The sequence below is a fragment of the Salvia hispanica genome, chromosome 1, assembly GCF_029641045.1.
Source record: "Salvia hispanica isolate PSC_SH4W2 chromosome 1, Shi_PSC_v1, whole genome shotgun sequence".
Taxonomy (NCBI): domain Eukaryota; kingdom Viridiplantae; phylum Streptophyta; class Magnoliopsida; order Lamiales; family Lamiaceae; genus Salvia; species Salvia hispanica.
Window position 1 is genome coordinate 21,296,919 of NC_142692.1, and position 25,035 is coordinate 21,321,953.

Here is a 25,035-nt window from a genome sequence, read left to right on the forward strand (position 1 = left end):
ATAATATTATGGGATTCATAATTTATATAATTATACTAAAATTATTTATTAATTACTATCAATTTTTAGTATTATAACAATAATAATTAAATATAATCATAATTATAATTATATTTAAGTATATTTGAATGATATTAAAAATGAATATTAATATTAATATTGATTAATAATAATAGTATAAAAAATTAGGAGAATGAGAGAAAATATTATAATATCACTTTTCGTACTAATTTTATGTATGCCCAAAATACCCTCTATAATATAAATGGGAAAATATATTTGTTTAAAGGGCATTTTGGAAAGAAAATTGCATCAGGTACAAAAAATGTAATTTATAGATAAAAAAATGATATAAAATAAAAGTCAGGTATCATTTATTTGTGAAAGGAAAAAATTAGGTACCATTTATGTAGTTAACTCTAATTAAATTTTCCAATTAGCCAGGCCAGCTAACATCGTGTTTGCATCAATAGGGTGAATTTGGTCAATTGAGTATACCGCTATTCTAATTAGTACTACTATTGAGTTAGAAAATAAACATGCTTATTGCAAATATTATTCCACTCCTTTCCATCTCTCTCTAAATCACCAATTCTCTGGATTTCCAATATTCATCTCTGCAGATTTTCTTCGCTCCTCCTGCTCCAATTAAGGTACTCGCCAATCTCTGAATCATTCGATTCCCTTGTTGATCGATCGAATCCATGTTTTTCTCTTTGTACGCTGCTCGTGATTATTAGGTCTCAGATCCTTCGCTCTAATGTATTATTATCGCATTCAATTTTGTTTCCGTAATTTGCTTCTACTGGATTCACATTGGTGCTTTTGTGGCCGAGATTGTTGGAGAATTCCCGAGATATTTCGTTTTTTGCTGATTTGATATACGTCGAGGGTTGCGCTTAAACTGATGGTGGATCTCAACTCGATTTAGTCTGGAATCACTCGATTTTTACAGTTTGATTGTGTCTAATTAGATTTAATTGATTGGTAGATGAATCGATTGGCCTTTTCTCTCTAAATTTGAATGCTGTAGAACTGGAGGAAAGGTCAATGTTATATTTATCAGATAGAGATTGGTAACAAAAATTACTGAGTGCTGTGTTGCAATCATATGTTATTTATGTTTTTCAATTTTACAGTATTAATGAATGATATTAATAACAGGTTTTCTGTGTTCAGTTCATTATAGTTCTCTTTGGACGTTTTGGATAATCCAGTTACACTTAGAGCTTCTAATCATAGGCTTCCTTCACTCCTTGGGAAATATTCAATTGCTTCGTAGTCTTAACTTTAGTAGTATTGCACGATCTTCTTTATTTGTTTGTGTGGATAAAAGGGCTAAGGCTATGTAAATGTATGAAGAATCATGAGTTAAATTGATTGATTCGTCCAGCTGTTTTTAATTAGGGTAATGCACTATGCTCCTACGAGCTAAAGACTTGGTTTGATGTTTCACGTGCCGGCACTGCCGGGAAAGAACAGGCAGTAATAAAACACGTGTTTATAAATAGGTGCATCATTTTTTATATTTCAAAGCTCTAAAGTTGCAATTGTGCTCATCTGGCCTGGCATGCTTCTTATTTGATGTTTAATGCGTACTTCATTTGTATTTCTGTTTCAGCAGTAAAAGTTGACAGGATGTCCGGACAGACTCAGCGCTTGAATGTTGTTCCAACTGTGACAATGCTTGGGGTAATGAAAGCTCGGCTGATTGGGGCCACGAGAGGCCATGCATTGCTCAAGAAGAAGAGTGATGCTCTGACTGTTCAATTTCGGCAGATCCTCAAGAAAATCGTTTCCACAAAGGAATCCATGGGGGATGTCATGAAAACTTCCTCATTTGCCCTTACAGAAGCCAAATATGTTGCTGGTGATAACATCAAGCACTCTATTCGCGAAAATGTGAAAACTGCAACACTCAAGGTTAGATCACATCAGGAAAATATTGCTGGTGTGAAACTTCCTAAATTTGAATACTTCACGGATGGAGAGATTAAGAATGACTTGACTGGTCTGGCGAGAGGAGGCCAGCAGGTCCAAGCATGCCGCGCAGCATATGTGAAATCTATTGAGCTGCTCGTTGAACTTGCTAGTCTCCAAACATCGTTCTTGACCCTAGATGAGGCAATCAAGACCACAAACCGCAGGGTCAATGCGCTGGAGAATGTCGTGAAGCCACGCATAGAAAACACAATAAGTTACATCAAAGGAGAGCTGGACGAACTGGAAAGGGAGGATTTCTTTAGGCTGAAAAAGATTCAAGGTTACAAGAGGAGAGAGGTTGAGAAGCAGCGTGAATCGGCCAAGGCGTATGCTGAGGAGAAGCTTGCTGAAGAATTGTCGTTGCAGAAAGGTATCTCTTTCGTTTCTGCCCAAGACCTGCTATCCCAGTCCAACAACGATGACGACATAATATTTTAAATTGCTTTTTAGTTTGATTTTGTTCAATTATGTTGTGATCTTGCAAGGTTTCCGTCTTATTTACTTATTATTTGGCGAAGAGGTTATTTTTCCCAATAAGAACATCTGCTCATCTATCTTTGCTCAACTGTTGCTTTTGATAGCTTGATGATTGATGCAAGTGAATAATCTATTCATCTATAGATTATAAAGTTGTTTAAGTTTTTATATAATCTTTATTTCTCTGCGTATGTCATGTCATGTTCAATTGTTGATAGTTTATTAACGAGGCATCGTTATGTCACGAAAGGAAATCTGTATATTGACTCCAATTTTCATATTTATACTATTTGTGTACATCCCAAAGTTTTTCCTACTACAATTTATAGATTAAGCTAATATGCAGTACAACTCTACTGCTTGGAAAATGCAAGTATTAAATTTACGACCACACCATGGTCTTGGTCCTTGGACTTTATAGACCTTTGGCCTCAGAATAATCACTCTACCACTTGATCAACACACATTGCACAATGTGTCAATGAGTGAGTACAGACGTAATACGATTTTTTAATATAACCAATGGCTATCACCTAGTGGCCCACCGTAGATTAAGAAAGTGCCCCCCCGGGCAACGAACATCCATCATCTAACAACCATGGAAAGATGAACTTCTCTGTCTCTGGAAAGGTAGATGAGCTCGTGTTTTGGCCCATTGTAGCGCTTCAAGTTTCGGTTCTCGGACGAGCTTTCCATGGCGATAGAAACCTTCAATACCAAGTGTTTCACTCTGGGTGTCCTAAAGAAGGGAGCAACGAATTTGAATTTCCTTCTCTCATCGGATCCTTCAAACTCATTCAAATCAAGAAAGACAAACTGAGTTGATCTTTCACCAACAGAAATTGCAAGCCACAATTTGATTTCACTAGAAATGTTGTGTAATGTGATCTCAAAGGGAATACCAACGGGTAAACCTGGAACAAAAGGGAGAGGTTTTCGGAAATCATTACCGCAAACATCCACCTCCGCATCAAGGTGCTTCAGCTCTCCAGATAGCATTATATGCTGCAGTGAGAAAAGCCCAAGTGAATTCAGAAGCAAGTCTGGCACATCCACGGCTTTGTCGTCTGAGTTACCAATTTCGCGTGATACATTTTGGAGGTCAGTTACAAACCGTGAAATTTCAACTGAACCTTCTTTATGAAAATATTCAATGCTACAAAGCACAAAATCCAGTTTCCTTATATATTCCTCATAGTAGCAGGTATCTCCGCAAGCCAGTCTAATTGCATAGGTCACAAGCATTAGCTCTAGGATGTGTAATTCTTCGTTTCTGGTCATTCCAACGTACCTGTAAAGCATTTCTGTGAGTCTCCTTTCCATTTTACCCAACAGGTACTCCAACGATCCCATCCCTTGCAACTGGAGATTTGTCTCAGATAATGAATATGCCCAAGCATTTCCAAGCAATTTTATTGTGTGTATGTAGTCCATAGCAAAAACTATGACACCTGTGGGTCGGTGTGAGTCGCGAGCGAAATGTCTAGTCTCCTCTTTCCAACTCCTGCACATCCGAACCAGTATAAATATTAATGCGCATACATAAAGGATAACGTTAGTTGAAAATCAAAGGATGCAGATTAATGATAGGTAAGCCCAAGTGCTGGAAATTTGAGAAATGAAAGCAGAACAGAAATTATAACATGTTTAGGAGAACATGCTTAAGAAGAGAGATTTGTAAAAAGAAAAATCTTGTAACTGGCTAGTCCTTACTGATAGGCCTCAGCACCATATGAGTGACCAAATTATAAAAAACAAAAGCACTTTTCTCAAGCTTGTGAGGCTCTAGGACTAAAAACAGAATGCAAATTTCAGCTTTAAGTGCAATAGTAATTACCTCAATGTTCGAGATACTTCATTCATGCATCCAAGTTGAATCAGTGGCCACAAATCAACAATGTTTTGGAAGATAATTTTCACGCAGCTCATAGATTTAACATGTGACTCAAGGGGACTTGTGAATTCGCTAGGTCCAAGTGTTTCGGAAGGAGATGAAACTTCATTACTCTTTTCATGTAAGTGAATACGATTGTACTTTAAACCAAAATCCAGTAACCCCCCCTCAATATTTTCAGAAGTTGATGTAAAAGTGAATCTGCTGCATTGAGATAGATAACTTAAAAGGGTGTTCTCATCCACAACATCAACAAGACCACAGCATATTCTACCCAAGAGTGTAACTGCATAAGAAAATATTTGTGGAGGGACACTGCTGGTTTTCCGTTCAAGTGAAACAGGAGCTGAGATGGCCAGCACAAACAATCCAGCTGTTCTCACTTTGTTAAATCCCAACTTTCCATCTAAAGAAGGCTCCAACTGAAATTTTATTCAAACCAAGGAAATGAATTAGAGCAAGCAGTGAGCATACATCACATATGTATAAAGTTTGGCGATAGCATTGAAGGGAAAAATCAACTTAGAAACATCAGACGTATACTTACCTCTTGAGAAACCTCTTGAATGATCTTGACGACGAATTTTCTGTGCAAACAACCAATCCTATACAAAGCATGAAAGATATCGGCTTCATCCTGAAAAAATTGGATCAAGAGGACTAAATTACGAGTAGTTTTTTTAAGAGTAAAAGGGAAAAAAATGCAAGGTTCGCAAGGGCATTTATGTTTTTAATGTCTCAACCATTTTAGGGGATTATGTTGCTAAAATATACTCCCTCCGTCATGCAATAGGAGTCCTATTTAGTTGAGGGACGGGTTTTAAGAAATGTAAAGAAAAGTGGGTTCAATAAGTTAGTGGAATAAGGGTCCCACTTATATATATTAGTTTTATAATAAATGTGAGTGGAATAAGTTGGTGGAATGTGGGGTCTACTTACTATTTATGGTAAAAGTGAAATAGGACTCTTATTGTGGGACGAACAAAAATGGCAAAACAGGACTATTATTAGGACTATTATTGTGGGATGCAGGGAGTATTTTAGTAGTGAGACCACCAGAGCATGAAGATAACTGAAGATGTTTCTGGATGTTTTTGTAAGATGTTGTGATGCAGTGGTCTTAAATTTAAGGCCTGGTTTCCAACTATTGAATATCAACAAACTTTTTCAATGAACAACATAGAATTCCCCTCATCTTCTGTTTATGAAGAATGAAAATGCAAAGAACTGATGTAAATTTGGAAAGAAAAGAGTAAAATCATTTGGTATATAGCAACTACTCAGCTTGGTCCACGCAAGAGTGTGATCACAAAGTCAGAATATGGAAGTATTCACAGTTTAAAATAACAACAAACTTTGAAATCAATCCAACCTGTGGATAGAGTTCCAAGTTCTTTATAAGATTCTCAATGCAAGATCGAAACATTGGCAACTTCTGTAACTTCATAAACTGGAGAGCCTTCCTCATTGCAGACCTTATCAAGGCATCATTATCAATTAAAATGCTAAAGAACTGCAATGAACAAACAGATTAATGTGCCACTAAATCCATCAGACAACATATTTCAACTTGACTACTGTAGATATAAAGAGTGAAGAAGAGATGGTAAAGGATAAGGGAAACGGCAATGGTATTTTGAAATATTCACAGTATAAGAAGGCCTATGTAATGGTTTTAAAAAGCATTAGGGTCGCAACCTATATACAAACTTCATATTGAACATATTGGTTGAGTTTCCATGTGAGATTCCAGTTTCCTGAAGATAACTGATATCAGGGGCAGAGCTAGAAATTTGTAGGAAAGGGGGCAAATTTACATATGAAAGAATTTTAAACTTTTGAGGAGGGGCATTTAGTAGAAGATTAAAAGAAATTAATTTTTAAAATAGGTTATAAATACATGGGATAGAAAACATGAGGTGGGGCAATTGCCCCTCTTTCTTTACATGTACATCCGCCCCTGACTGATATACAAAGTTCATATCGAACATATTGGTTGAGTTTCCATTTGACAACACTCTGTATTGTAAGTCAGGTCAAGAATTTACCATGTCCAGGTGATACTCTGCTACTTTTAGATGGCCGTGGCTAGCCATATGATGCAGAGTCTCCAAAGCTTGTAAGCGTACCACCACTGAGGCATCACTCAGCATACACATCAATATGTCTACAGTCCCACAAGCAAATTCAGCAGATGGGACCATCAGAGTTTGCAGAGCATGGCAAGCAGATCTTCTGACCTTAAGTAACAATAGAAGATGAAATAGAGAAACAACCATGAACTATCCTTCAAAAAGTTATACATCGAAGATAATGGAACTTCAAAAAGGCAATCAGAATGGGTGGCATCTACAACCAATGGTGAAAGCAACAATACAGTACCTGAAAAAAATCATCCCCCAATCCATGAAGAAAAGTAAATGCAGCAGCAGTTGCTGGAATATTAGATAATTTCTCAGTGTACTGGCCTGGGTAAGTTTTTCCTTTGGTTGACAGCAACGGTTTCTTTGATAAGGTTTGAAGCAAGATATTCTCTGAAACAGTTGGAATCTTTCCAAGCGCATCAAAAGCAGCAACCCTTATGTCAACATCCATGTCCCTTACCATCAAGCAAAGCTGGCAGCATACATGCAACAAGAAATACCAGACTAAGAAAAGTAATATAACAGTGACTATATAAACAACATAACTTAACCAAAGCCTGCAGACAATAAGCTCTCTCTAGCATGAAAGTCTTTCAAAATCTTGACTTTACGGACATCAGATGTTCATGAATTGGTGCGGGCTCCAATTAGAGTATGAACTTTGAAAAATAAAAAATCGTAATAGTTGGAGTTAATACAAACTAGTTAATGTATAGTATTTCCTAAGATATCTAAAACAGTTACTATAAAGGAATGCATCTATAAGCATAGTCCACGCAGCGGAATGGTTCCATCATGTATAACGTATGGCTAGGACGGTTTTAACTACCATAGTGTGTACATGCGGAACCATTAAATAGCATGAAAAATCTGCGAATTAGAGAAGAGAGGAACATATCAAACCTGTAAAAATAAGGCATCCGACCAATCTCTTTTATATTCATCTGGATTTAATGCAACATTCAACCGCCCCCATTCACTGACCTGGAACCCAAGGGTGCACGATATATTAAACGTAAGTAAAGATCATCTAATCAAAAGTATGATCGACAATAAACAAATGCAAAGAAAACAAACAATTCCAATAGTAAAGACAGAAATTCAAAATGAAAGAGCAGCAAAATTTGAATTGAAAAAAGCACTGTCTGCCATTGAACGATTTCAACTAAATCGAAGCAGAATTAAACACAATACCGCGCTCACAGCCGCCCGTCGCACTGAGATGTCCGCATCAAACAGAAGCTCTGCAGCGCGAAAGTAGCAACCTCCAACCAAACTCCGATCCTCCACCACAACACCGTCATTCAAAACCATCACCAGCCCATCCAAAGCAGCTTCCCTTATATAGGGATACGGATCCATAGTAAACCCTAGGAGAATGGTCAGCAACAACGACGGCCTCACGCGAAATCTACTCACATTCCTCAGCAGCCATTTCCTAATTTTCCCGCACTCATAGAAACAGAGGGTGAGAAACAACGACTCGTCGGAGAAGAGGGCGAGTGCGGCGGAATCGGCGGGATCGAGAAGCGAGAGAGCGTGCGACAGGGCGGGAATTGGAATTGAGGGGAGAAGGATGAAGGCGGCGACTTCGCGGGGGTGGTGGTCGGATAGAGCGGAGAGGAGTGAGAGAAGTTGTTGGTGGTTGGAATTAGGGGTTTGGAGATGGGAAATTAGGGTTTCAGCAATGGTGGTAAGAGTCGAATCGGACGTGCAGGGATTGCTGACGAGAGAGACGAGGGCGTTTAACGATTTAGGAAATTGATTATGGTTCCTGCCGGCGGCGAGGAGGCGTTGCTCCATCGGCAGAGGCGGAGTTGATGAGAGACGTTATTTTTTCGCAATTTTAAATTTGTGCACAATTTCATGATTTGTACGGAGTACTAATAATGTATTCACACTAAGCACTAGAGTTGAATGTGCTGTTCTGTGTTACTCATATTTCTTAAAATGTTAAAATGTTTCAGATTGCGGCGCGGGAAATTATCCTATCATTCATTTCCTAACGAACTACTATATGTTGACGTGGAGTTAGTTTTAAACACGTACACAAAACAACGTCCGGAAAAACGACAACGTCCAATTAAGTTATAAATTACGTTTTGTCCACATGTGTTAAATTGGTTGTCACATCAGCGTGTATTTCGTCGAAAAAGGAAAGGATGAGATAATTGCAAAAAATATCAAACTTCGTGATTTATTTGGCAATTTTTTCAAATGTTAAAAGGGAGTACTGATGGGATGGACTAGGTCAGACTATTGCACCGAGGTGGGTCGAGTTCCTACTAAGTGACATTCAGCCTAAATTATTTAACTAGTTAGGTCGAGAATTTATTGTTCGAACTAGTATTAATTTTTTGTTAGGATTAGTTTCAATTAAATTGTTGGACTCTTTTAATCAATAATTTGGATTCAAATAATTCCAAGTAATTAAATCTTTCCATTTAACTAACTTTTAATTAATTAAATCGTTCAATTTTTAATTAAATCTCAAGTAATTAACCTTTGAGTTTATTGATCTCAAGTACTTAAATCTCATAATTTAATTAAGTTCCAAATAAATAAATGTCATAATTTAATTAGTTTCAAGTAATTAAATCTCAAAATTTAATTAATCTCAAGGTGATTAAATCTGTCAATATAATTTATTTAAGTTCAAGTAATTAAATATACCTATTCAATTAGGCTTAAAGTAATTATAACTCCAAATTTAGTTAAACTCAAGTAATTAATTCTTATGATTGAATAGTACAAAGTCAGAAATCTCTCAAGTGAAACGCATAATTATGCATTAGCATAGTTACATGGAGTATCATTTTGGGCTAAAGTTATTATAATCTAAGCTTGATCTCACTTATCTTTACATGTAAAATGATTGAAAAAAACATTCACTTCAATTTTCTTAGAAAGTTGCACATAAAATAATCTACTACTATACAATGTGGGAATTGAGAAGATATGTACATTTATTCAGTAAATTGATAAACTCTGCATAATTTCTTCTTTTATCATTTCATTGATTTGATTGACATTTTTTATTTTGTGTGAAGAAATAATTTAAAATAATGAAATTTCATTGATGATTAAATCGATGAATATTGTATGTAAAGTAACTAGTAGTATTGTACTTGAAATATTTTATCTAGAGAATATTAAATTAAGGTGAAGAGATTGAAATTATTGTGTTTGCAAACTTTATATTCCTTTAGGAATTAAAATTTGGACGATATGGTGAGAAGTGTCCCACACTCTTGATTGGAAAAGTGAAAATAAAACAGGAAGGAAAAAAAAGATTAAAAGAAGAGAGCAAAATTGGTGAAAAAGAATTTCTCGGCTTGACAAAGGTGTAATTGTTTACACTTGGGCTTGTTTAAAATTTAAATGCAGTAGAAAATAGTCCAACAAATAGTACTACGTGAATTCAAGCCCATAATCTTTTTCTTCCCCAAATTTTTGTACGCCGCTACTGAGTCTTACTGTGAATATTTTGGATTCAGTGCCTGAGCGCCGACGCGGAGGGAGACCATGGGTGGGAGGTTTCCGGGACCGGCCAAGCCGCCCCCGCTGGAGTGGTGGCTTGGCCACTGGTGGTTCCGTCCCTGGACGGAGGAGTATAGAGGAAAGTTTCTTATGCATTATTATCTCTCTCATTTTAATTTCTCTCTACTTTAAATATTTATTGTATTTATTATAAAATAAGTGCGAAAAATAAAGATATTATGTAACTGAAGTAGCACGAAAAAGAAGTGTTTCACTCTAGCATTGAATCGATAGAGTACTAAAGAGACTAGCACAATAAATAAGCCAACATAGATAGGATGGACTCATGTTAGATAATTGACCTCAATAAAAAAACTACTCCTTCCGTCCCGTCCCGTTTAAGATGACATGTTTTCCTTTTTAGTTTGTCTCAATTAAGATGACACATTTCTTTTTTTGGAAACTTTATCTCTCCAATTAATACACTCAACTTCTTTTTCTCACTTTTATTAAAATATTCATCTTTATCTCTTTCTCTATTTTAATACTTATACTCATCTTTTCTTTCTCCAAGAAAACTCTTTAACAATAACTCTTAAAATTCCGTGTCGACCAAGAAATGTATCATCTTAGTTGGGACGGAGGGAATAGTTAATTTTAGCTGGGACGGAGGGAATAGTTAATTTTCATTTTAGGGTAAAGAAATTTTAGATCAGTAAACATAGGTGATAAACTAGAAAATGTCTATTTTATATTCAATTCGGAACGACAATACCTTTAATGTACTACAATATAATATACAAATTCAGAGTAAAAAAGTAATTTTGTGTCAAGTCCCTATCTCAATTTTATTAAGTATTAAATTCGACCCTACATATATTACTACTCCATTTGCTATGTAATTAGAATAATATATATAGTCATATAGATAAGGGGTCCGGTTTCATAAATGTATCATATTTTTGGCCAACTATCATACTTCCTCCGTTCTATAGTAATTGAGACATTTTTTTTTTGCACGGAGAATAAGAAAAATTGTTTTAGATGAGTTAAGTAAAGAGAAAATATAGGGGAAAATGAAAAAAATAGAGAGATGAAGAGAGAATATAGTAAGAGAGAGTAAAGTAGGGAATCGGATCCTCTGCTGTGCCAAGCTGCTGTGCATTAAACGCAGCTTGCAACAAATGAAACGCAGGTATGTGTTGTTCATTCTTTTTATTTCCTTATCCATTATTTTACAATTTCATTCCTTTTTATTCTTTTTTGCTTTTCTTTATTTAATTAAATTACAAATGAAGATTTAATATGGGTATTTGTGCCTGAATTAGTAGCCGACATAGACATTATTCGATAACTTAAATCATGCAACTACCATAAGTTCATACGAAATCATGCTGTAAAAGAAAAGGAAAAAAGGAATAAAATTGTAAAAGAATGGATAAGGAAATAAACAGAATGAACAACACATACCTGCGTTTCATTTGTTGCAAGCTGCGTTTAATGCACAGTAGCTGCTGTTGTGCCAAGGGGCACAACAAAGGATCCGATTCCGTAAAGTAGGTGTGTAAAATTTGTTGACTTTTACTAAAAAGGAAAATAATTCTATTACTATGGAACATACCAAAATAGAAAATTGACTCTATTACTATAGAATATTGGAGGGAGTAATAATTACGGTGTATATCTTTAAACTATCAAATTTAAATGCGAATGTAAGTCCTTAGGAATTTATGTTGTACTCGTCCGTGACTCCGATAAAATAGTATTCTTTTTTTCATTTTAATTCATTCCATAATAATAATTCTTTTTATTTTTGATAAATATTTTCTCTTTTATAAACCTAATATTTCACATTAAAACTCGTAACATTTCCAAAGTTCCTGCCTTAACGAGACAGATGCAGTATATATTTTTATTTTGTTAAGGCATTTGCCAGAGCAAGCGTGATTTAGTAAAACCTTTTTCGGTTCCACAAAGTCTATTACTACTATTTATTTATAAAAATAGTACTCCTTTCAAACAAGAAGGGTGATTTAGCATACCTTTTTCGCAGCTCCGTGCTAGTGTATATATATATATATAAATAATAATCTTTCTACAAAGATCAAAGCTATGCAGTTCAATTTTAAACAAATAATTTGATTTTTTTTTTTTAAATTTCAATTTTCGAAATTCTTTTTATTTTATATATTATTTTTAAGTACATAGTTTGCTTACTAATTAAAAATGAAAAAGTAAATGTATCTTTTATTTCAAGATGTCCCAAAATGAAAACTGAGTCTTCGATTTTGTGGACAAAGTAATATATACATGTGGGATTAATATTCACATAGTACATTAAAATGTCCACTGTGATGAGCTGCGATTCTCTATAGGGGAGGATGCCGGCGGCCGAGGCGTGGGAGGACGCGGGCGCCCCAAGTAGTCGGCGAGGGCGGGGCGCAGGGACCGGGGCCGTTGTGCTGCCCGTGGCGGGCGGCGCCGGCCACTTTCTTTTTTTTTTTTCTAAATTTTCGGTTTTTTGTGATAAAATAATGTGATTTGTGCCAATCATTGTTAAAATAATGTGATTTGCGGTTGTGAACAAGTTTTTATGCTTAATAGAAAAGTTTTTTTGGGGCTGTGCTTTGTCCACATTATTGTAGACACCCTCAGTAATCAAGTTTCAATGTAAACTAGCCAACTGTAACACAAAAATTTAAAGTAAAAAAAAATTAAGACCTAGCTTAAGTCAAAAAAAATTAAGACTCATCTAAGCTAGGCTGAAAAGGAAATGTATCTATTATTTCTAGATGTAATTATATCTTTTATTTCTAGAAGTCCCAAAATGAAAACCTCATGTTAGAAAGAGAGGTGCCAAAATAAAGTGGGAGAGAAAGTAAAACAGATGAAAAGATAATAAAGTAAGAAAGATGGTTATTTTTGTCAAAAATAGAGATGACTCAATTAACTTGGAACTTACCAAATAGTAAAATTGACTCTATTAACATGGAACGAATGAAGTATCTTTTATTTCTATAACTAAATCTAAATGTTTCTTTTATTTCTAGAAGTCCCAAATGTTGGATTTTGGGCACTGGCGGAGGCAGGTGAGAGCAAGGGGGTATGACTATACCCCCAAATATTTCTGCTATTAGGTTATTATTGAGAAGTATATTTAACAAATAGCATCGCTAGTCTAGCTGTAAATGAGCGACTTCTGACCGTGTAGAACTAAGATCGATTCCTCCCCTCAGCATCCTTTCTTTGGGGTAGCTTTTAAATGTTAATTTCTTTTTTATTATTCTATTTTATTTTTAAGTTTGTTTACTGATCTTATGTAGGAGTAGTTTCTTAATTTCATTATTCTATTTTATGCTGATTTTAAATGTTACTTTCTTTTTTATTATTCTATTTTATATTTACGTTTGTTTACTGATCTTATGTAGAAGTAGTTTCTTAATTTCATTATTCTATTTTGTGCTGATTTTAGGTAGCTTTTAAATGTTACTATTTCTTTTTATCATTCTATTTTATATTTTAGATATTAGGGTAGTTTTTTAATGTTATTATTCTATTTTATGTAAATTTTAGGTGGCTTTTAAATGTTACTATTTCTTTTTTATTATTCTATTTTAGATATTAGGTGGTTGCAATTTATTTTAATTAACATTTTAATACTTGATATGGATTCAAAATATTAAATTTTCTGTCCCATTTTTAATACTAGATAGTTTAAATTTTTTTTGATTATGTGACTTTAAACTTGAACATTAATTTTTAGATATGTTATTTTTAATATGGTATGTATATATTTTGTTATAAAATTTGCACCCTCTATTCCAAAAGTCTGGATCCGCCACTGATTTTGGGTATACAGAGATACAAACTTGTCGGGCGAAAATTACACGGAAAGAACAAGAAGAAAATTACACGGAATAAACTTGCAGAAAAAGGTAAGCCGAATCGAGGAGTCCTCTTGGATTGACATGTCGTCCCCAAAATTAAAACGGCTTCGTCTCTAAAATAGCAGCACCGCTAACAGCAAAGCTCCGGTGAATAGAAGTAAGGTGAGAACAAAACTTTGAGGGGAAGATTATGCAGAAAGAAGTGACGGATTCAAGTGGGAACAAAGGGGAACGATTGTACCCCAAAACGTTCCCACTTGATAATATATTGTTATAAACTAATAGAATTACTAAACGAGCCCGTGGTCTAGTGGCAAAGGGCTTGTCTTCGTTAGTGGGAGGACTGAGTTTCGACTCTGTTGTGCAGTTTTTGTTCAGTATATAGGAGTATGGATATTTTAGTCTCTTAATTATATTTTGTAGTTACAGTTAGAAGCTTTTTCTTCTTTTCTACAGTAAATAGGAAAGGATTATTATCACATTGTTTTTAATATAATTTGCCTCTTATTATAAATCTTAATTAAATACTCCATATATTAATGTTTTTATATGATCTCGTAACTTTAATTTCGCTTAGTTATTTACATTATCCCATTTTAAAATTAAATAGTATTTTAAGGAGTCCCATAATTCACAAGTCCACTTCTTAGTGCCGAACTAGAGACCAAATTTGAACCATAGGATCTTGAATTTGATGGATTAGATGATTTGATATAGTGAAAATTTTCACTCTTAATTAGGTAGCCAATTTACTTCAACTGAATTTTCGTCACTCATTACATACTGAATTTACTTCAAGTGAGAGGCATGTCATAACACATTATGAAGCTATAAACTAGAGAAATGAAGTAATATCCTATCCGAATGAAGTAATATGAAAACTAAATAACCTAGAAGAATGAATGAAGTAAAACTTATTTGAATAAAGTAATAAAATAATTGAATGAAGTAATAGCATGGTTGAATAAAGTAATAAGTTCATTAATATCGTTTGACGTTTAACACAGTTAATATTGTATTTCAATAAAATGTCATATTTACTTCATTACTAACATCCAGTCACCTGTTGTTGCCCCGTTCGGTCCAGCCGCCGTCGCGACTCCTGCGCCTCCAATGGACGATTAGTATCACTGTCACACACCACAGCGTTGCCGCCAGTTGCGGCGTCGTAGCATTGCCGGATGCCGCTCGCCGTGCTGCAGCGTAGTTGTTCGCCTCCGTCCTGCAGCCGCCTCTGCTGTCTGCCAAGCCTTTCGTCACTGCCGCCGCTCGAGCATCCCTCCATCACCCGCTGTCCGCTGCCACTGCGGAGCTGGTCGCTGCCAACGGCGTGCAGCACGATGAGAGGGCTGGAGACGTTCTTGCTGGTGTTGGTGAGAGCATATGAACAAATTGAATATTTTCCTAATACCACAAGATTATAAAAATGAGTGGATCAGATTTGATCTCTTGTTCAGTCTTTAAAATTGGTTCGACATTGATCACAAGTCGTATTTTAAAATTTAGCATTTTTTATATAGTTTTGTATTTATGTACATACAATTGGCACCCCAAATTTAAAACTTCTAGACCCGCCACTGACAGAAAGGTAGAGCGTGTATGCAAAATGCTTGAGTTTGTTATGTACTCCCTCTGTCCCATTAGAAATGCAACGTTTTCCTTTTTAGGTTGTCCCACTAAAAATGAAACGTTTCCTAAAATAGAAATATCACTCTCTCTATTTTTCCATCTCTCCTACTTTACTTTCTCTTCATCAACTCACAAAACAACACTGCATAAAATCCCATGCCGGAAACCAAATGTTTCATATTTATTGGGACGGAGGGAGTATGAAATGCAAGGGGTGCATAAATAGGCCAAGTCCACCCGCAGGGATTGCTAGAGACAACAGACATAATGTATGTCATGAAGGCCATTGACTATAACTGTCGAGGGTTACTGACTGTTGCACTAGCCGTTGGGAGCTGAAGAGACACGATGCACCTGGACACGCTACACGACGGGGTACAATGTGGACCTTTTGTCACCCGCTAAGCTCGGGGTCCATCGTAGACACGACGTGGACCAGGACCCACCATGAGTCGGGGTCCGTCGGAGACAACATGGAATTATTGAGGTTGTTTAAAAAGAATAGGCGGGGATCGAGCCACGCTCAACGACCAACTCCAAAAAAAAGCACATGGTACAAGGCACACGGGGAGCGGTGCGCGGCTCGCTGGCGGATGGCGGCGCGCGTGTGGGCTCTGTCACCCGTCTTATTCCACGATAATGATTACACACAATAATTCATCTTATTAAATACCTCATCAAAGAAGTTTATCATCCCCGATGTAGGATAATTAACACTTGGTTAATTATTCGCTTGGTTTTTCTCTAGCTCATTTCTATTTTTATTGTGACCGACCAACTTTAATATATCATTTCTCACTCACCAAGAATCAGATTTGAGAAAATGAATATACTATGATCATCTACTCAGAACGTAGATCAACATTGTTGCATTTAGTTTCATAAAATTAAATATTTCATCACATGTATTATTAGTTAAAGTCCTTTGACCAAGCACGATTTTAACACCAAAATGAAAACTGCGGGTTAGATTTTGTGGACAGAGTTATATATACTACTACATGTGGTGTCAATGCCAACTAGCCAACTATAATCTGGTTTCATTGCCAACTAACCAACTGTAAAAAAAAATTAAAGTCAGCAAAAATTAAGACCCAACTGTGCTAGGCTGTTGAAAATAATATGTTATGGCAAAGTCAATAGACAATAGGTGTGCCCTATTTTTTCGATGAGTATCTAGGAGTATTTATAATTGCCGTGTTAAATTGGTGTCTCTGTCTAGCTAAAAAAAATTGATAGCCTCTCGTGCAAATATGTAGTACTAATAAAAAGTGAAATTGAAATTCAATATTGCTTATTTGAACATAAGCGATGTCTCTATATTAACTAAGATTTTTAATTTTAGGTAATATAAGTAGCAATTAATTTGATAAATAGTGAGTCTAGGTTCGAATCCTATGTGACATTAATTTTAAATTTATGTTTATTTATCCATTAAAATAAATAAATTAATAAATAGTAGTATCACTACAATTAACAAGAGAACCAATGAAACCAGAAGTCCACGTGTGCCGGTTTTGTGGCACTTTTGCAGGTGCAAAATGTGGGGGACGCTGGGAGGTTTTTGCCGCGCAGGCAAGCGCAACAGGCTTTTTGGCCCTATTGTGGCCGGATTGCCACCGCACAATTGATTTTTTATTTCTAATTTGCAAAAGAAAGAAAGGGGAGAAAGAAGACGTGAGAAATGAGAGTGAGAAAGAAGATTGTTTGTCTTCCCATTATTCAACATTAATATTACAATTGTTAATTTAATAAAATATTGATAATTAAATACTTCCCCCGTCCCATAATAGATGACACACTTGAGGATTGATACGAGATTTTAGGTGAAGTTGTTTTGTGTGTTAGGTGGAGAGAGAAGATAGTATATTTATATTAATGTGAGAGAGAGTTTTTTCCAAGGAAATGTGACATCTTTTGTGGGACAAACTAAAAAGGAAAGTGTAACATCTATTATTGGACAGAGGGAGTAATTTTTATGAAATATTAATATATAAAGTTTATTACGATTAAAATTAATTTTAAAAGAACAACGGTAAAATAAACTGTGACTGATTTTGAGATTGTCTTATGTCAGATATTGTGACTGAAATTGAAAATACTAACATGACAGAGGAAAAATAGTTTATGCGCAAATGCAAGTAAAATAGAGTTTTGTGTTAGATTTTGTAATATTCTGTACCAAACCTTTTACCATGTGTAGTACTTGTTCCGTCTCAATTAAGTTGAGTCAAAAGGCACAGAGATTCAGAAAGTAATATGTTAAAAGGTGAGAGAGAGGAATAAAGTGTGAAAAATAAAGAGAGAGTAAAGTAAGTGATGAAATAAAATAAGAATGATTAAATGTTTTATTTTTTATTAAAAAAGGAAATGACTCAATTTAATTATATATCCAAAAAAGACATATGACTCAAATTAGTTGGAACGGAGGAAGTACTTGATATTTGAATTATATTGTTTGGCATAAAAAATCAAATACTCATTCATCTCAATTTAAGTAACGATTTTTTTTAGCTTAAGAATATATTGGTGTCTAATTAGTTAAATATAGATATACTAAAATATGAGAAAAAATTAAAATAAAAAGAATATGATAAAAGGAGAAAATAAAATAGAAATAATATTTTTGTCAAAAGAACAAATATGTGACTTAGTTTGAGATGTCAGAAATATACATCACTTATAATGGAATGCAAGAAGTACTAGTAGTTTCTATCGATCAATGTTTTCCAGTTGAAGTCAAGTTTTAAAGTAAAATGATAGCAAACAAAATAAATTGATGAAAATAAAAAATATATACACATTAACTACTTTGTATTGAAAATTGGATGGCCTTCTTCTAATTTTTGCATAGCCTTTTATAAGATCCAACCAAAACCATACGAGAAAACATTATCTGTTTATGCAAATATTTACTTGATTTATTTCAAGTAATTTTTTTTGCTTGATTGATTATCCAACAATTTGCACTTGATTCCTTCACTTTTCAATACTTAAGTCGCAAATATTAAATATTCAATTTCATGAATAGTTTATACTCATTCTCAAGAGTTCTTCAATTTCGATTAAAGTTTAGACTTCTTTTAAAAATCAAAATTTTTATTGACAGTGTTAACTCGTGTCTAAGGAGTCTTTTATTCATACTTTAAACGATTTTTGCGCATGTTTACGAGCCAACTTGGACAACTTTTGTTATATCTAGAAGCCTATCTAACCTTTTCAATTATAGTTGGTCATATATATATAAAGGAGCCATGTTTTGGCACTATAATAGTAACTGAATTAACTATTGATTATGGATCATTAGCTGCTCCGGTGTAATGATTATAATTAAAATGTAGAAAATCAAAGATGCAAAACAAATTAAAAACCATATTCGTGTTGAATTGAATATTTTTCTTCTAATGTTATACTATATTGTTTTTATAGGCTCCAATCAAAACTATACAAGAAATTATTCTCACCCAATCTTACTCTTGATTTGATTGACTTTCCAAGATAAAATATGTCTCCCTTACTTATTAAACACGAATATTTGCAATACTTTTTCAAACATGATTCGACGTCTAAATTCAAAGTTCTAATATATTGAAAAACCAAATTTAATCATATAAAAAGGACACCACATAATTACCGATCTCACAACTCCAAACAAATAACTATTCGGTTGACTTCACATCTACAAGCATCGCACTCTTAATTGCACATGGTCCTACCACATAACATGATATAAATATATAATGGAAATCCAATACTTAATATAAAGTCGACGTCAATTTTCGTGTGCGAGTCTTATGCCCAAAAATATAATGTAATAGAAAAATAAATAATTCATCAAATTGTCATTAAAATCGGTTGAAATGGTCATCTGACTTGTACACAACTTATACTCAATAGTATATTTTTTCACCAAATCTTCAAGAAATATATGTAGCGGAAATAATAAATGATTGATTGATTAATTAATATGCTTTTATCAGTCAATAAAAATTGGCCTACAGCAACCGCAATTGAAAACGGTCCACGCCGATGACCATATTTTGAATTGTTCATATTAATTCATGTATATATACGGAGTCAATTTTTCCTTTAAAAGTTCAAGAGTTTTATTTTATTTGAATAAACTAATTCAAACACATTTAGAACGGAGTCAATAACTTTTGGAAATTGGACCTATATAATGTTCCAGAATAAAAATTTGATAAAACTCGTATATATTATTTTAAATAAAAAAAATGTTTTACATATGCTAGAATCCTGTAAGATATGCTAGAGTGATCAATTTATTTATGCTACCTCCGTCAATAATAGCCTTGATTGTAAATAATATGAATTTTAACAAAATTAGTTAAATAAAAAATAAAATAAAAAATGATTAAAATACTATTAATTAAAAATGAGACTCATCTTATCAGAAAAAAGAACTTATTATAATTCTCTGCTCGATAGAATAAATGAATACAAGATAAAGAGTTAGATGAACACAACTACTCTCTCCGTCCTACAATACGAGTCATATTTGGTGTGGACATGCGTTTTAAGACATGTAAAGAATAGTGAGTTGGAAAAGTTAGTTGAATGTATGCTACTTACCATTTAAAGTAAAAGTAAAATGTGACTCTTATTATGAGTCGGACCAAAATGACAAACTATAATTTTTATTGTGGGACGGATGAAGTATTTCGTAGCACAATTAAGTTAGCATGATGATTCTAACAATTATTTTTTATGCTATAAAATATATAAGTGAGCGTATTTATTTGTCAAACGAGTTATAATCAGGATAAAATGGATGACCAAACTGAAAAAACAAAACTATTTTTCCGAAGAAAAATCTTAAAATGTAATGGTTTTCATTTATTTTATTTGGATCATGATTAGACTATATAAAAATTCACATAACTTCATATGTCGAGTCAAGACGACTATCCATATTTACAGGAAGACTCGGATTTTTTTTAAAATAATGTGTTTTTAATTTCTTGTTGTTCTGGGTCAGACTCTAACTTATATTTATAAATATACTTATTTTAGACGCGTTATAAAATTCTAGATGAATTTATATCGGACCGAAAAATTAATATTAAAAAAATAAAAGGCGCAACCAAATATTAAGATGTATATTCAACTATAAATAGTGTGAGGTCCATTGAAGAGTGAGAGCCAAAAAATAATTATTAAAAACTAGAGAGAGAAAATGCCTTGTCTTGATATCTCGACCAACGTTAATCTTGACGGAGTCGACGCCGATTCCGTCTTCTCCACTCTCACAACCGCCGTTTCTCAGATCGTCGGAAAGCCCGAAAACGTAAGAGTACATCTCTCTCTGTCTCTCTCGATTTGATTTGATTGGTTGGAAATTGAAATTTGGAAAAAGAGTGAGTAATTATTAGTGGTAATTACTACTAATAATTAATCTAATTTTTCCTTTTTTGCTTCTATTGCGATTCATGACTAGATTTTTATTTAGGTGTTTATTTAGTGTTCCATTAAGATGGATAGTGAGTGGGTGGATGTTATTGATAATGCATGTGTTTTTGTTATTATTTCAAATACAAGTGGATAGAACACGGATTTTGTGATCAATTGTTGTCATGTCTCTGCATTCTTGTTGCGTATTGCATTTTTTTACTTACTTGCTCACCAAAAATAAATGAAGCTATAACTATTTTCAAGAACAATTTAAAGCTAACATGACTGCCTTTAATACACCCAAACAGGGCTATTTCGTTTACACCTTATTTTTAGGTTTATTATAGTTTATTAAATAGGACTATATATTTGGCAGCCCTATTACTGCCAATTAAGATTCTATAATAAAATAAAATAAAATAATATTAGCTCACTAATTTCCCACACATATATTTCTTTTAGCATCGGCCTCTTTTTTCCACCAAATTGGTTTATATAGCATCAAAGTGCATATGTATATTCACATAAAATTGAGTTTCATCCTAATTAATTGGTGAACATATATAGTTTTAAACAAATATGAGATATTATTATAGTTGTTTTGCTTTATTTAGCAACACTATTTCTTAAATTCTTCTAAGAGAACCTTAGAGGGGTTGAACGTCATTCTGATCGGTTGACTAGTTTTCTATCGAACTGTCCCAGATTTAAAACCAGATATATTGTTGGGCTAATCATTTTTCTAAATGTCAGTTCAAATATACTACTGGATCAATTAAATTTAGCCCACACTAGGTGATTCGTTTTGATATCTTGATAGGAAATTTATGGATTTCATCCTAAGAGCAATTGATAACGAAGAAGCTGGGTCTAACATTTATATAGTTGTTTTAGTTCTCCCTTTACATCAATATAAGATAATGTTATATAGTACTAGTAGTTATTTTTATTTTCTTTACTAATTATATGAATTAGGTATTTTAGACATGTCCATATATGAACAACGCAACGCCACTTAAAGATCTTATGAATCTAGATAGTAAAGTTGATGAATTTATAAAATCACTATTTTTTATTACCATTGTTTTTTGAATCGCTCAAGTGTTTTTTTTTTCTAATTAAACAGATATGCTTTATGATTCACTTTATTAAAGAAAAAGTAGTGCTTAATTTATAACGTTTTAAACACAAACACGAGGGCCTCGTTTAGCAATTAAAATTTGTCTGCACATTCTTCCAACCAAAATAAAGTATTAAACAAAATTAATAATGCATGGGAAGATCACTTAGTGGGGCTTGAATATTCAGTTAAAGAACCATTATATTGTAATACTACTACTCCACTTTGGGAGCAATTTGTCGTGCAATTTTTGTACTATCTACAAAATCACTTTTAATTACAAAAGCATCCCATTTTGTTATTATACCACGCTTGCTTCATACTCCAATTTTGATTTTAAAATAAAATGCTACATTCAGACTTTTGAAAATTATCATTTTTGTCCTAACATCGTTTGATGAGGATTATGTCTCATCTATATATGTACTTTGATGAGGATTATGTCTCATCGATGTAATCCTTTTTGCCTGCATGTGTGGACGTCCGATGTGCATTCTGGTCCATACGTGCAGGGGCGTGTTGAAAACACGCATTCTTGTTCTGCATCGACATTATGATGATCATGTTTCATCTATATAAAATTAGATAGCCCTCTCTTATGAGATCTTTTAAGGGCGGTGAGTGACCCATTTTAATACAGACATAATCAAATTAAATTCTAACGATGTTTGTTGTGATTTTGGCAGTTCGTGATGGTTCTGATAAAAGGGTCAGTGCCTCTTACGTTTGGAGGTAATAAAGAACCAGCTGCACTAGCTGAAATTATGGCCATGGGAGGCCTCAATACCAAAGTGAAGAGAGAGCTAATTGCAACCATTGGATCCATTTTACAGGACAAGTTGTCTATACCTAAGACTAGATTTGTCTTAAAAGTTTTTGACGTTAATATGGGTAGAAACACATCAAAATTGTAATCCTACCAATCTATTTTTATTCAATAATCGTTTTATACTGATGACGTGTTTCTATTGGAAATAAATCATTATATTTTGCGGTTTCATTATAAAGTGATCACACATCCATACTCTATTTGGTAGTGGCGGGTTTAAGTAATGGAAATTGCATTTCTTTAGGAATCACCTTCAATCATTCGCATTACTTTAATATCTTTTTTTTTACACCGAATAGTATATAGTTATTATTTAATCAAATCCGTAACGCTTACCTCGCGAATAAAAATTGTAATACTACAATCCAACTAATACTTGCTACCAGCTATAAAACTCGATGTTCAAACAAGTATATGAGCAATCTGATTCGTTGATCGTCTTACAAACCTCATAGAGGATGCCAAAACCTCTTTAAAAGCTGACGACAATCTTCTACTAATGCCCCATAGATAAATTCATTTTTCTGTAAATTAATCACCGCGAGTACTACCGTCTAAACATCCATCTCGAACTTTGTCTCCTTCAATCCCTTTCTTTTGACCCGATTCAACACCTCTCTCAAGCTAACGAGCTCAGCCATATAAGGGTCAGCCACCCTTCCCACCTGTCCACACATCACCACTACCATCGTTCCTTCATATTCTCGAACAACCGCCCACAACCAACTTTTCTTTGGCCCTCGAACACAGCGGCATCTATATTGCATTTTAGCACACCATTCCACGGCTTCACCCATTTTTTCTTCAAGTGAAGTCTCTCACTCTGCGCACCAATATCATTTTGAATGTGAGCTTCTCTCCAAGCCTCCATGAAACTATGTACTGCACCAATAATTCCTACAGCTGACCCGATCTCATTCCACCATATAATTTTGTTTCTGTTAAACCATAAATGTCATATCACAATAACCACTTCTTTAACTTCCACCTCTAAATCACCGGTATTTATGTTCATATATGTTTCATCTATAGTACTTTTGTTATGAAAAAATTAGGAGAACTTGATTACTACTCCATAGAGGGACGAAAACATATAGGTAATAGAGTGTACAAGCTAGCGAGTTAGATGTTGATTACTAATTACATTAATTGCAACCAAAAAAAAAAAGAGATAACGTGTACTCAATTTTGACATTCGGCGTGTTAAGTTCTAATAATTTTATCTTATATAAAGAGGGACAGGTATAGTGTGTGATGGTATCAATTAACGACCTATATTAATGGTATTCTTATATAGAGAGACACGTACAGTGTGTGATGGTAAAGACTTACGATCTATACCATCTTTGCAGTGGATGGACAAGTTAGATACGCTAATTTATATCTATGTATTTACAAAATACAAATTTTACAGTTAATGGTGGAAAAGAAATTGTGACTGATAAAAGATGGCAATAGTGAAGCTAATTTATATACTCCTGTATTTACAAAATAAAATTTGTACCACTAATAATGGAAAGCAAATTGTGACTGACATAAACGATGGCAATAATGAAGCTTATGTTGCTTGAAGCTTCTTGATATGGAACTTCATGGATTGATCCATCTAATATACTCCCTCTGTTCCACTAGAATAAGGATAATTTCTTTTTTCATCCATTCCATAAAAATATATCATTTCTATTTATAGAAAGTTATCCCAAACTCATTGCCCAATAATAATGTTGGTTTCACTATCTACTAACACTATTTTAATTATCATTCTCTTCATCTTTTTTATTTTACCAATTATGCAATAATTTTTGTGTCATCCCAAATGTCCTTATTTTTATGGAATAAAGAGAGTATCTAAAATGTGTCCAAAGGTGTTTGATGAGTTTAGTCAACACTATCGTTAATTCCTTCTAAAAAAGGTATTGATAATTAATGATGAGGGCTTCGCAAGGGTCTTATCAATCTTTTTGGAATTAATAATCTAATTCTAACAACCTTAGGGTGTAATCAATTTTGTCACACATCTTAGTAATCTTGAATCGTGTGTTGGATATCATAACTGTGTCTTATATAACTGTTGAGTGAAAGTACATCCCTGAAATTCCCTTGTATCATCTGTTTTCTGAAATCAAGTTAATTGCTTTCTGTTCTTTCTGCTCTTAGTTAATTGCATTCTTTTACATGTT

General features: G+C 33.9%; 2 protein-coding genes and 1 pseudogene across 5 annotated transcripts; 2 read left to right on the plus strand and 1 right to left on the minus strand.

Moving 5' to 3' along the window:
- Window positions 1–506: 506 nt before the first annotated feature.
- On the plus strand, window positions 507–2,633 carry LOC148933423 (V-type proton ATPase subunit D pseudogene; annotated as a pseudogene). Of its 2 annotated transcripts, none has more exons than XR_016134471.1 (2): window positions 507–653; window positions 1,622–2,633. The product of XR_016134471.1 is annotated as a V-type proton ATPase subunit D pseudogene, transcript variant X1 (transcript). The 2 variants fall into 2 exon arrangements; XR_016134472.1 differs by having other exon boundaries at window positions 509–653; window positions 1,625–2,633.
- A 63-nt stretch (window positions 2,634–2,696) lies between these two features.
- On the minus strand, window positions 2,697–8,392 carry SIEL (ARM repeat superfamily protein). 2 transcript variants are annotated; one of them, XM_089062534.1, is made up of 9 exons: window positions 7,693–8,392; window positions 7,402–7,482; window positions 6,737–6,970; window positions 6,403–6,594; window positions 5,727–5,867; window positions 4,902–4,991; window positions 4,298–4,776; window positions 3,411–3,964; window positions 2,697–3,245 (listed from the first exon to the last, which is right to left on the minus strand). In XM_089062534.1, exons 1-9 carry the CDS (start codon window positions 8,299–8,301, stop codon window positions 3,046–3,048), a joined length of 2,580 nt encoding a protein of 859 aa, XP_088918660.1. In that variant the 5' UTR covers window positions 8,302–8,392; the 3' UTR covers window positions 2,697–3,045. The 2 variants fall into 2 exon arrangements, with proteins under 2 accessions (XP_088918660.1, XP_088918659.1); XM_089062533.1 differs by having other exon boundaries at window positions 2,697–3,964.
- Window positions 8,393–20,639: 12,247 nt separating this feature from the next.
- Window positions 20,640–22,981, plus strand: LOC148933425 (uncharacterized). The gene is made up of 2 exons (XM_089057814.1): window positions 20,640–20,802; window positions 22,713–22,981. The coding sequence occupies exons 1-2, from the start codon at window positions 20,692–20,694 to the stop codon at window positions 22,938–22,940; spliced, it is 339 nt and encodes a 112-aa protein (XP_088913940.1). The 5' UTR covers window positions 20,640–20,691; the 3' UTR covers window positions 22,941–22,981.
- Window positions 22,982–25,035: the final 2,054 nt, after the last annotated feature.

Excerpts from the sequence above, each read along its gene's own strand:
- SIEL (XM_089062533.1), bottom strand. The coding sequence starts at position 8,301 with ATGGAGCAACGCCTCCTCGCCGCCGGCAGGAACCATAATCAATTTCCT. Across the intron at positions 6,595-6,736 it reads TGGGGGATGATTTTTTTCAG|GTCAGAAGATCTGCTTGCCA; the intron begins GTACTGTATTGT and ends TTGTTACTTAAG. Across the intron at positions 5,868-6,402 it reads CAGAGTATCACCTGGACATG|TTCTTTAGCATTTTAATTGA; the intron begins GTAAATTCTTGA and ends TGTTCATTGCAG.
- LOC148933425 (XM_089057814.1), top strand. The coding sequence starts at position 20,692 with ATGCCTTGTCTTGATATCTCGACCAACGTTAATCTTGACGGAGTCGAC. Across the intron at positions 20,803-22,712 it reads TCGTCGGAAAGCCCGAAAAC|TTCGTGATGGTTCTGATAAA; the intron begins GTAAGAGTACAT and ends TGATTTTGGCAG.